The 13,282-nt window shown below is 39.7% G+C and overlaps 1 protein-coding gene across 1 annotated transcript; it reads right to left on the bottom strand.

The window, feature by feature from the left end:
* Positions 1-793: 793 nt before the first annotated feature.
* On the bottom strand, positions 794-10,053 carry LOC139651290 (NLR family CARD domain-containing protein 3-like; the record flags this gene model as incomplete). Its single annotated transcript, XM_071528155.1, has 7 exons — positions 9,952-10,053; positions 9,726-9,839; positions 9,509-9,622; positions 6,155-6,233; positions 3,136-3,361; positions 1,083-2,883; positions 794-967 (listed from the first exon to the last, which is right to left on the bottom strand). Coding segments are annotated over exons 1-7 (2,597 nt in total), but the record flags the coding sequence as incomplete, so codon positions are not given.
* Positions 10,054-13,282: the final 3,229 nt, after the last annotated feature.

Here is a 13,282-nt window from a genome sequence, read left to right as displayed (position 1 = left end):
CTTTGAAGTCAGAGCACCCAGAAGGAAATTCAAGCAAGACTTTCGGTAACACTTTATAATAACCATCATTAATAAATGGTAAATTGATAGTTAATTAAACTTTAGTTAATAGTTATTTTACTGTTAACAAACAATGAAATGATCATTAATAATGTTTACTAATTATTAGTAATGCTATAATTTATGTTATTTTATCATTTGTTTGTGTAATATAAAATAATTTGTTTATAAATTATATATTGTATCATAGCTTTTTACCCTTTTTACCGTCTCTTATCAGCTATGATACAATATATCATTTATAAACAAATTATTTTATATTACACAAACTAATGATAAAATAACATAAATTATAGCATTACTAATAATTAGTAAACATTATTAATGATCATTTCATTGTTTGTTAACAGTAAAATAACTATTAACTCAAGTTGAATTAACTATCAATTTACCATTTATTAATGATGGTTATTATAAAGTGTTACCAGACTTTCCGACTAGAAGCTCTGTTCGCCGACATAAACACACCTGATGTCACAGCAGTATGGTGGCGCTTATGGTGAAAGGTAAACTGAATTCTAATAAAATTTTAATAGAATTAGAAAACAGAGAAAACAGAGAAAATCCTACACAGGTCAGGTGTTTATTTACTGACATTAACCTGCATGTAAAGCAGGATTTAAATCTGTTGAACAGATTGAAGAATCCTGACCCGAGAGACTGTTTTGAGAGCACAGACCTTAGTTTGGAGAAATGTGTCAAATCAGTTGAAAAAACTGTAAATGGATCTTACCTGAGAGTTTCCAGTCTACAGTGTGGACTCTCCAGTCCAGCAGAGAGCAGCTTCACTCCGGAATCCTGCAGGTCGTTGTTACTCAGGTCCAGCTCTCTCAGACTAGAGGACTGGGAGCTGAGAACTGAGGCCAGAGCTTCACAGCTTCTCTCTGACAGATTACAGACATTCAGCCTGAAGAAATATTAGTAATGAAGACGGACAATAACTTTGAAAATATATATATTTTTTCCTACGTATGAATATTAGGTTTAATATATTGAATCCATCCAGTTTTCTATGCACTTACAAAGATTTATTGGAGGCTTTGACCACTGGCAGCAGCCTCAGAAGAGCCTCCTCTGAAGCAGAGTATTTCTTCAGGTCAAACACGTCCAGCTCTTCTTCTGATGACAGTAAGATGAAGACCAGAGCCGACCACTGAGCAGGGGAGAGTTTGGCTCTGGAGAGACTTCCTGATCTCAGGTACTGTTGGATCTCCTTCACTAGAGAACGGTCATTCATCTCATTCAGACAGTGGAACAGATTGATGCTTCTCTCTGGAGACGGATTCTCCCTGATCTTCTCCTTGATGTACTGGACTGTTTTCTGATTGGTCTGTGAGCTACTTCCTGTCTGTGTCAGTAGGCCTCGTAGGAGAGTCTGATTGGTCTCCAGTGAAAGACCCAGGAGGAAGCGGAGGAACAAGTCCAGGTGTCCATTTGGACTCTGTAAGGCCTTGTCCACAGCACTCTGGCAGAGGTGATTTACCTGAGATTGGTCTCTTAGTTGAGATGTTGTGGAGGCTGATTGTAGTTCTGACAGTAGATTGACACCAGTGTTGATGAATGAGACGATGACATAAACAGCAGCCAGAAACTCCTGAATGCTCAGATGGACAAAGCAGAACACCTGGTCCTGGTACAGCCCACGCTCCTCTTTAAAGATCTGTGTGAACACTCCTGAGTACACTGAGGCTGCTCTGATGTCAATGCCACACTCTGTCAGGTCGGCTTCATAGAAGATCAGCTTGCCTTTCTCCAGCTGCTCAAAAGCCAGTTTTCCCAGAGACAGAATCATCTCCCTGCTCTCTGTATTCCAGTGTGGCTCTGTCTCAGCTCTCCCATGATACTTGACATTCCCCTGTTTGGACTGAACCACCAGGAAGTGGATGTACATCTCAGTCAGGGTCTTGGGCAGGTCTCCTCTCTCACTGGTTTTCAACACATGCTCCAGAACTGTAGCAGTGATCCAGCAGAAGACTGGGATGTGGCACATGATGTGGAGGCTTTGTGAAGTCTTGATGTGGGAGATGATTCTGCTGGCCAGCTCCTCATCTGTGAATCTCTTCCTGAAGTACTCCTCCTTCTGTGGGTCAGTGAAGCCTCTCACCTCTGTCACCATGTCAACGCACTCAGGAGGGATCTGATTGGCTGCTGCAGGTCGTGTGGTTATCCAGAGGCGAGCAGAGGGAAGCAGTTTCCCCTCGATGAGGTTTGTCAGCAGGGCGTCCACTGAGGTTGACTCTGTCACATCAGTCAGGATCTCGTTGTTCTGGAAGTCTAGAGGAAGTCGACACTCATCCAGACCGTCAAAGATGAACACAACCTGGAACTTGTCAAACCTGCAGATTCCTGCTTCTTTGGTTTCATTAAAGAAGTGATGAAGAAGTTTCACCAAGCTGTACTTTTTCCCTTTCAGTAGATTCAGCTCTCGGAAAGTCAGCGGAAATATGAACTGTATATCTTGGTTGGCTTTGTCTTCAGCCCAGTCCAGAGTGAACTTCTGTGTTAAGACTGTTTTCCCGATGCCAGCCACTCCTTTTGTCATCAGTGTTCTGATTGGTGTATCTCTTCCAGGTAAGGGTTTAAAGCTATCTTCACATTTGATTGGTGTTTCTGGTCTCACTGGTTTCCTGGATGCTGCTTCAATCTGTCTGACCTCATGTTCATCATTGACCTCTCCACTCCCTCCCTCTGTGATGTAGAGCTCTGTGTAGATCTGATTCAGAAGTGTTGGGTTTCCTGCTTTAGCAATCCCCTCAAACACACACTGAAACTTCTCCTTCAGATTGGATTTGAGTTGATGTTGGCAGATGGGAGCAAGAGTTTCTGAATGAACAAACAACAAATGAAATCAATGAGTGGATTTCAGTGTGGATATATTTGCCCACTCCATGATATCTATTCAGTTCATCAGTAGGGGACAAACATGTTCTGACTGTGTGTGCAGCCTAGAAGAATTGTATAGATCTGATGCAGATGTGCACAGTATATTTACTGCAGAGTTTGGAAATGTAAACATCTCTCATTTTCCCACCATTTCCCCTCTCCATCATGTTAAACCTGTTAAAAGCCTCTTACTGCTCTGCAGAAAGTCAGCCAGCTCCTCCTGTTTCATTCTCCTCAGGAAGTGCAGTGTGATCTGCAGAAAAGCCTCTCTGCCCCTCCTCTGCTCTTCTTCCTCACCATCCACCACCTCCTCATCCTCCCTCTGCTTCTCTGAGCATTCTGGGTAATCTGGACTCAGAACCCTCTGGACCCTTTTCAGCTCGTTCTTCACAAAAGTGACAATGTTCTCCTCAAGAAGCTGGAACAGAATACAAAATCATGGAACCCAACATCAAATTGATCTTGCATGGTTTGAAAGCCCACTCAGGGTTCCCACTCTTTTTAAGAAATCATTTTCCAGGACCTTTCCAGGACATTTTCCAGGAGTTTTTCTGACAATACAGGACAGCACTTGCTCACAAACGGTCATATTTATTTTTACTGGTAGGCCTAGTATTGACACATTTAACCCCAGTTTTTTTCCTCCTTTTTTAATGATGCAGAGTTCATGATGAAGTGTCTCAGGTTCATTACAGGTGACGGCTACACCCATCACTGCTAACTGTACAATAAAGTCGTCTGGCCTCATTTTGTTAGACGTGATCAGCACTGGTATGTTCTTTTTTTTTTTTTTGTTACTTACAAAGCTCTCCTCGGCAAACAAACACAAACATGTTCTGTGTTACACTTACGTGAATTGTGGCAGTTACAATACTCACTCCAAACACTGGCTTATACTCCAGGTCCCTCATATGAACTTCAAACTTGGACAAAAATTGACTATGTTCTACCTCTGTAACAATTTCAAAATGTAATAAAGTAGTAAATCACACCATAATGTACACTGTAAGGTGTGTGTTATTGTCAAAGCATTGTTTAACAGGTGGTATTGTAATGGGTTGTTACATGCACCCCTAGTAGCCTATAGGGTTAGGTTAAGGTTATATCACCTCCTTGACATTCTGCCCTGCCTCACTCACTTCTGTAATTAAAAATAATCTGAATTAACCATTATGATATCATATATTTTCTATTACATTTTCTATTGCCATGGCAAAGTTTCACATAGAATTAAGTGCAAAAATCTAAAGAAACACACACACACACACAGTTTTATTAAGCCTACATCTATCCAAGTTACACCTATGTCCAGTCTTAAGTGAAAGAGCATAGCAATATATTGAAAAAAAAATGATTGTAATATTCAAGTGTCATACTTTTCTATCGTCTTTCAGTTGGTTAGAAAGTGTCTCAAGTCCCCAGTCAGTAGATATACTTAGAACACAATGGGAACAGGACTTAGGCCCTCCACTTCTAAACGAGACTTGGAATGCAATTCTTGAGCAGATACATGCTTCATCTCCTTGCAGCAGACATGGGCTCATACAATTTAAGATTGTGCATCATATCCACTTTACAAAAGCCAAATTAGCTAAAATTTATCCAAATCTGGACCCCACCTGTGATAAATGTAAATCTGCGCCGGCCACTTTAATTCACATGTTTTGGTCATGCCTTTGTCTGCATGCATTTTGGGATTCAATTTTTAAATCCCTGAGTGAAGCCTATAACATATTAATTGAACCAGATCCTCTGACCGCCATTTTTAGTGTGAAACCAGAGAATGCTACCTGGTCAAGACATATTTATGATGTAGTAGCCTTTACTTGCTTGCTAGCTCGCCGAATTATCCTGTTTAACTGGAAAGATCCTAAACCCCCTTCCCATGCCAGGTGGCTGAAGGACGTTATGTTCCATTTAAACTAGAAAAGATTAAATTTACCCTAAGGGGGAAAAAGGCTGAGTTCAGGAAAACGTGGACCCCATTTATGTCTTATTTCACTACTGTTACTGGGATATCAAATTGGAATGACTCATAGTGCTCTCTTTATGTAGTAATGCAAGAACGTGTGGATCACTGTGTGTAGCTGTATGTATGATTCCATTCTCTTTCTTTTTTTTTCTCTCTAGTTATACATCTTTGTGTAATTTCCTTTATTATTGCCATTGTTATTATTATTATTATTATTTTATTTTTATTTTATTTTTTTTTGTCAGTAGTGGACAGTTGTAGCCCACTGGGATGGGACTGGGGGTAGGACTGGGTGGTGGGGTGGATTGGGGGGATGAGTAGGAGAGATCAGGGGGTTGGGAAAGGGGAGGGCAGTTTTATATTTTGTATTTTATATGATGATCTTGTATTATGTATACCAGAACCCTTTGAAAATTCAATAAAGAGATGTTTAAAAAAAAAAAAAAGAAAGTGTCTCAAGGCGGCAATCTTATATCGCGTGCAGGACTCGATTGCGCCTTTGACAGCTCTGGGAGCCTAGACTGGAGCTGAGATGGCTGAAACTCAAACTTGTGCTACAAGTGACATTACAATATGTCACCATGTAATTTTAAGTCAAAAGATCTGGTGTTTTAGTTACACGCTAATGGAAATTAGCATTGTGATCGTGATAATATTATTTTAACAAACGATCCATTTTACTTCACATGCTTAACATAAAACGACATGTGTGCTCATACTTACAGGCATATATTTCTTTTGCTCTGTGGAAACGAACTAATAGCTGCTGACATTCACATCTGCTGCAGCTTCAACACTCAACACTGACCAGCTACAGCAATGTCAAAGGGTCAAAACTCAATCTCAAAATACCCAATGGGTTTAAAAATACCGCCACCACTATGGTGGAGACATTGCATGCCAGGAGAGGGCATACCGTACAGCTTATCCTACCAACAGTCGAGTTTCAAACAAAATACGCACCTAGGTTTATGTAGGCGATCTGAGTGAGGGGCTAAAATACAATTAAAATTTTCCAGGATAACATAGATTATTTCCAGGATATATGGTCATTTTAATCAATTTCCGGGTGTTTCCATGACTGGAAAACTAGTCTCTAAATTTCCAGGTTTTCCAGCACGCGTGGGAACCCTGCCGCACTGGTCTACAGAGTGCAGCATGGAGACTATGGTGACCAGAATGGTTGTTTTGGATTTTCTTTGTAGCTGAAGTAAAAGGTCTTGTTGTACATTTACACACCATAAATATGGAGTCCAGGTCTGTTTGATGCTCCTGAGCAGACTGACCACTGGGAACCTCTTTCCATTGATGGTGAACACACACACACACACACACAGGTTGTTAAAGGTGTTGTGTTCTGTCATGATGAATCCTGGCAGAAACACAAGGTGAACTCCACTGTAAATGTTTCTCTGAAGTGGCTTTCCCAAAGCAGGTCGTAGTGCTCTTAGTATCTCTTGAAGTCATTCTTCAAGACATTTGTCTTGAAATGTCTTGAAGAATGAACTCTGCGCTCCACAACATCAAAACCATTAGAGGCATTTCATTTTGACCCAACCCTTACTGTCAAAATAAATAAATAATGCTACCTCTCTTTCTTACCAATGTATTTATTATTAGGCTACATCAAATTTGAGCATATGCAAATTCCAGGCAACTGGTCAACAACAACACAGTGTGGTTTATGAGCCTGAAAATTCAGTAAATATTTCAACAAGTGAAATTATAATGGTGAGCTGGGTCAGTCACAGCTCTACTGAAATGGCAGCATTACAAATACTATATAGAACTATACACATTCATAAAGATAAAGTGAACTGTTGGAGGCTATTACTATATGTTATTTATAATTAAGGTTTCTTCAATTGACTTGTTGTGCTTTCAGCTAAGAAAAGTAATGATTCCTTTCTGTACCCACTTTGATCTTGAATGACCTTTCTCAATTAACAATTTGTGAATATCAGAAGCAAATTGTTTTTGCAGGCAGTGGCTAAACAAGACAAGGTCAAAACCTAGTATATGGCTGGACCGTGTATGAGTGTGCCACGGCCGACCAATGGTGTAACTAACTCCGCTGTTGACAGGGGTTAAAGTGGGATTTGGCAGGTGGGGGAACCCTGTTTCGGAGGGGGGGTTCAGAAAAAAATAGTAATTTAAAACAAATTTCCTGCATTTCTACGGGGGGTAGATACATAATTGGTGGGGGGGTCAGAAAAAAATTGTAATTTAAAACAAATTTCGTGCATTTCTACACCACCTAACCTCTTGGAGTAAGTCAAGAAACAGAAACCCTGTATAATGTTAACCAAAAATGGAAAGATTATGTTATATTACTAGATTTCAGCATTGAGGTGCTTACATTCATGATCTTGCATAGGCATACTAACCTAAAAAATCTATTATTGGGAATCATGAGAAAGTTTCAGAGCGACAGACACAGAGCGTCCCAGTAACCATAGCAACTCACTCTCACTCCTGCCTGCGTGCGCACGGCGCGAGAGGAGAGGGAGAGACGCAGAAGAGCCGCTGACTGAGATTACTCTGAGCAGCATGCATGGGAATAAATTACAATATAATAATTATATAATAATAATATAATATATATAATAATATAATAATTTGTGTATATTTCTCACTATTCAGATGGTCTGAATAACTCGCTGCTTTTCACGTCGCAACGTTATCAGTTATGAATTTGTTTTTCACTGCGTGAGAAAATAGACTTGTGGCGTGAGAGCGTGTGAAAAATGTCAACTGCGTGAGTCTCTCGGTCAATGCGTGAGAGTTGGCAGCCCTGTGAACTCGCTTGTCATTATTATGTATGAAACTGCCAATCAGATTTATTTACTTATTAATCGAAGGTGCCGGTGTCAATACAGAATAATAGTCCATACATCCATACTGATCGTTCCAGCGCGTCCCGTCTCTCTCTCCACCGCTGTCCTCTCCACCGCGCCCACGGCTCGCATCGATCCTGTCGATCCAAGCGCCAGGCGCTCTGTTACCCGTCGGTGCCGAAAACGCTGTTCGCCGGACACCGGGGGCGCATCGTCGTCGGGACCCCGGCCGAAATCTCAGCCGGATCATCGGGAACAAATCGGCGGCCAGCTAGTGGCACCGGGAAACTTCAGGAAGGTCGGAAATAAGCCCTCAGCGTGATGAAACCTCCATGTTTGTTTGTGTCTCTCTCAGAACAGAGGGGCTTCAGGTGGACTGAGCTCGCGCATATGCATCGACATAAACAGTGATATGATATAATTGTATAGATTCTACATTAGCTTCAGCTTACATGCATGATATTGGTCAGCCTGCTTACTGTGTGGGAGAAACGGGCTCCCGATCTCAGTGGAGAAACTAGACGGCGGAGAAAACGAAACATAAATTTCTGGCTCTGCGATACTATGATGTGCCACGTGCCACGGCCGACCAATGGTGTAACTTGATCACTCAGTCAGTCAGTCAGTCAGTCAGTGACAGACATTCGCGTTTGTAGGGCTGGCCCCGCTGTTGCGGTCCAGCCAAAAACTCATTGCAATGGGTTGGAAACAACCCAACAAACTTTCTGTTACTCACTGGATTCTCACGTTTCTTGATGTTATCCACATGGAACAATCAACTGCCTGTATAAATGGGGTTAAGGAAGACAACCTGAATCAATGGCATCTAGCTGCTGAGAAATTGAAGGCCCTGTGGCCCTGGTATAGTCATTATTTTACAAATGAATCTGTAGGTCTTTCCATCATGATCCTGTAGGTCCTGGGGGTGGGGTGGAAGGGTGTTGTCGTTGTATTATATTGTATTGTATTGTATCTCAGTCTGTCGAGGTTTCTGTCTTTGTATTTCCACTTGTGTAATTTATTTTTAAATGTTGTATGCTTTCTAAAATAACAATAAAAACCTTTGATCACCAAAAAAACAATAACAACAAAAATAGAATAATTCCTTGAATCGACCCGTGATGCCTTACGATTCTTGAAGTTGATTAGGGCTGCAACTAATGATTATTTTCATTGTCGATTAATCTGTCGATTATTTTCTTAATTAATAGATTAGTTGTTTGGTCTATAAAATGTCAGAAAATGGTGAAAAATGTGGATCAGTGTTTCCCAAAGCCCAAGATGACGTCCTCAAATGTCTTGTTTTGTCCACAACCCAAAGATATTCAGTTTACTGTCATAGAGGAGTAAAGAAACCAGAAAATATTCACATTTAAGAAGCTGGAGAATTTTGACTTATTTTTCTTAAAAAATTACTCAAACCGATTAATCGATCATCAAAATAGTTGACGATTAATTTAATAGTTGACAACTAATCGATTAATCGATTAATCGTTGCAGCTCTAAAGCTGATCTTCAAGTAGATCTTGAAAATTTGTTGTCATGAAATCCTTTGGGAAACACGTGAAGATCTAAAGAACTCTCTTGAAGTAGTGTGTGAAATATGTTGTGAGTTTTCAAGATACATTGTTATCAGGACAGTCAGCCCTGATTATTGGATGAGTATGAAAGGCCGGACCAATTCTATACCTCATGACTTCATACCTCTTCTTAGGAGAGCTGGATAATAACAAACTCATCTGTTTTAAATTCTTACCTTTGCTCAGCAGAGTGTTGTCCATCTTTAAAGTTAATAAAGTGATCATTAGACTGGTCACTCTTCATGGACACACAGCTGGGTTCAGGGGAGTCTGGTCTCTCCTGCTGGATCCTGATAGAAACATTATGAACACAGTGAAGGTATCTGTGTCCTTAGGAAGAAGACAAATGTACTTTCTTAGTAATGCTAACATACATACATAATGACGACTTACATATTTTCAGACACATGTTGTCTTTTAAAAAAAATAGGTCGATCCATAGACCAGTCACTCTTCATGGACACACAGCTGGGTTCAGGGGAGTCTGGTCTCTCCTGCTGGACTGGGCTTCAACACAACAGAGACAGAGCTTTTACTCTGAATAATGATGCTGTAATGATTTCACTGCTGAGCTCTGAGATGGAGAACAGTCATGGACAGTTAGAGATCCTCATCTTACCTCTCAGCTTTGGTCCGGCTGTCATGTTCCCCACACAGAGTGGTTTTAGAGGGAGGGAGCCCCTCCTCTCTCTCCTCAGACTGGCTCATAGTAGAGCCAGCACCTTTACACAAACACACCCAACATGCTGTTAGCTGGACTTTTGTTTTCCCTTAGAAATAAAAAATGTTTTTTTTTTTCACTCATAATTGTCCTCATTCAGATTTTGCTCAAAATATCGGGACAATGTCAAACCATGAACCCAGTATTATATTATTTATCAAACCGTCAGTTGAATGTATGAATGTTCAAAACACTATGAAGATCTGCTCTTTCCAACAAATGAACTGAGCAGGTTTATACAGACAGAAGGATTTTTAAGCCTTGAGGACAACTGAGACTTTAAAGGTTCAAAAGGTTTCAGTGTGAAAGGCAGTGAACCTCAGTTTTGTGGAGGTTGTAGTGTTTTGTACACAGTGTATCAACAGAAACACAACATGTATCTGAGCTTTCACACTAGTTCTGACACTTCCTGTAGATTTCACCACTGCAATGAATTGAGATTACAACCTAACTAGAGTTTATCAGGCTTCCACTAAAAGTCACAAATAAAACAGTCTTCTTTATGGCCACACAAAGAACAAATGTTGGATATTATGGCACTATCCAACATTAAATTAGAAAGTAAGCAGTCAAACATTAAGGAGAGTTGAAGGAGGTTTTGATGGGATCTCCTCCATTAACAACACTTTGTCATCCTTCAAAAAAGCCCTCAAAACCCACCTGTTCACTCTTGCTTTTGACCTCTAACCCTCTCCCCCTTTCCTCCCTCTCGTTTCACGGCTCATATTTTTATATTTCCCTTCTTTTTTCTCATCCATTTTTATCTTCGCTCTAGAAATGTAATGATGTAAACGGTGGAAAAATACAGACTTGAGCTTGTCAAGTCACACAAACTTTCTGCCTTCCTGTATAAAATGGCGTTAGCCGCTAGTCAACCACGGGAAGCTTCAGCAGACAGACAAACCTTTAACGGCTGATCTGTAGATTTCCTCTAGTTCTAACGTTAGTCTAAATAAGCTAACGGTAGGCGGTAACAGTCACATAAAACATCTGCTGGATAGAGTCAGTAAAGTAAAATACATTAAACTGTCATGTAAACTGCTGCTTACGATACCTTTAGGTGTTGAAAATAATCTGCGCCTGAGAAAGAGAGAGGGAGAGAGAGAATGGTCATTACGTCACTGTGTAGCGCGTGAACACACCTTGGTGCCAAGTGTGAAAACGTTCTCTCTCTCTCTCTCTCTCTCTCTCTCTCATCAATAAGTATCAATGTCTATTGGTGGAAAAATCCAGACTTGAGTTTGGCTCTGTCGTCACATTCATCAGCATTTGATGATGTGAGTGATCACACTGTAGTCTGTGCTGTCAGTTTGGCAGTCTGACTGCTTTGTGTAAAGGCAGAGTTTGAAATAAGTCTTCAATTAAATCAAAATGCAGAAAACAGTGTTCAAGACGTGGGAAGCCTTTGCTTGTTGCACAACACTGATAATATTTGACTTGGCTGTTATCAGAGTCTCAGTCTTTACCTAGAATGTTGTTTTTTTTCTCAGTTGATATTTAACCTTTTATATTGCTGTGTTCCATAAACCAATAGGCCTACGATTTTATAAGTTATTAATATGAGTGTCCAAGCATTAACATCAATAATAAAATTGTACTGGTTTATGGAACACAGCAATATAAAAGATTAACCACTGATAATGGAATCTTCATCTTTGCACAATGTAGAAAAAATGGAATTACATGAAAAAATCAGCAGATGGTGATAAAAGATCCTTTGAATAAAACGGCTCCTCTAGATCTACAGGTTCTGTAGCAAATTATTAGGCACATTTATTAGGCCTCTCTACCAACCAGTAATCCCTTAAAATAACCTTACATTTACATTCATTCACCCATGAATTTGTGCAAAATCCCCTTATGAAGGGAGTTATTAATGGAGGAGACCTCATCAAAACCACCTTAAACATCCCTTGATGTTTGACTGCTTACTTTATAATTTCATGTAAAATTCAGGGAGACAGGAACATTCCCTTTAATAACTCATTAATAACCTGTAAACCTGCATAAAAAAATCCCTTAATTTTTAGTGTCTCTGTGAATCAACCCATGAATAAATTCCTTATAAACCCATGATACTAACCTTAGTTCTTTTTAAATCTATGTTATTTTTAATGGATAATGAATGTTTATGTAATGAGAAATGAAGGACATTTCAGGGATAAAGTTAAGGGGTTTGGTTTCTGTAACATATTATGGCTGGAATGGCGACCAGCTCAGTGGGTTGTCTATCAGGACAGATGAGCACTTACACAGATGATCTGTTCCACCATTTTATTACAGGTAGAGCATTTGCTTTAGCTTGGATTGGTTGGCTGGTAACAGAACAAAGGAGAACAAAAATCAAGAGGCTGTTCACAATTTCAAAGTATTTCAACAACAACATTAAATATTCCTTTTTTTCACAATGGATCGTTAATTCAGCAGGATCCATATATACAGAAATAAATGGCCATTATATACATCAAGAAGCAAACCATAAATATCCTCATATCCACCATTACACATTAAACTGTATTCCTCAGCTTCTCAGTGTGACCTGCACACATGCTGTAGCCGGTACAATCCACCAGAGGGCGTCCTCACTCCACAAAAACCTCCTCCTGAACAGATCCATGACCTGAACACAGTATGACCTGAACACAGAGAAGAGCTGCTGGAAACTCTGAGCATGTCAACACTGTCACTGTTATCGCTCCACTGGTCTGAAAACAGTTTTTACAGTCTGAAATGTTTTGTCTCAGCTTTTGCTCCTGAAAAAGGTTTGTTTTCTGAGGTCAAATCAGCCTGTAGTTTGAGAGTATAGGTTCCAAAATGGGTAAAATTGCATAGATTAAGGATTTACAATGAAATTCTTACAATAACCTGGAGTCAAATTTTCCTTTCTTTTGAGTGAGGATAGGTAAATACATACAATAAATTTCAAAAAGTGTAAAATAGAATTGGAAAGTGGTTTCATATGAAATGATGGATCTTCCCTTCTGCCTGTTGGAGAACTTTGACATAAAATCTGACTGAGCTCTTTCTTTAATGTGACTTTGATTTGTAGGCTGTTTTGCTTTCTTACATTTTTGTATGTTGTTTGTGACTTTTATGTTTGTCATGATGCTGCTTTCTTGATCAGTTCTCCCTTGATAAAAAAAAAAACAAAATACGATTTTTAATATTATTGTGAATAAACTGGTTAAATCTAGGTTCAATTAAAAAAAAAGAAGCCCAATTGCATTAC

This window comes from Centroberyx affinis, unplaced genomic scaffold, assembly GCF_046629955.1.
Source record: "Centroberyx affinis isolate AG114_WGS23_722 - 3 ecotype Tasmania unplaced genomic scaffold, CSIRO-AGI_Caff_v1 ptg001624l_1, whole genome shotgun sequence".
Classification (NCBI taxonomy): domain Eukaryota; kingdom Metazoa; phylum Chordata; class Actinopteri; order Beryciformes; family Berycidae; genus Centroberyx; species Centroberyx affinis.
This window is presented reverse-complemented; position numbering and strand designations above follow the sequence as displayed.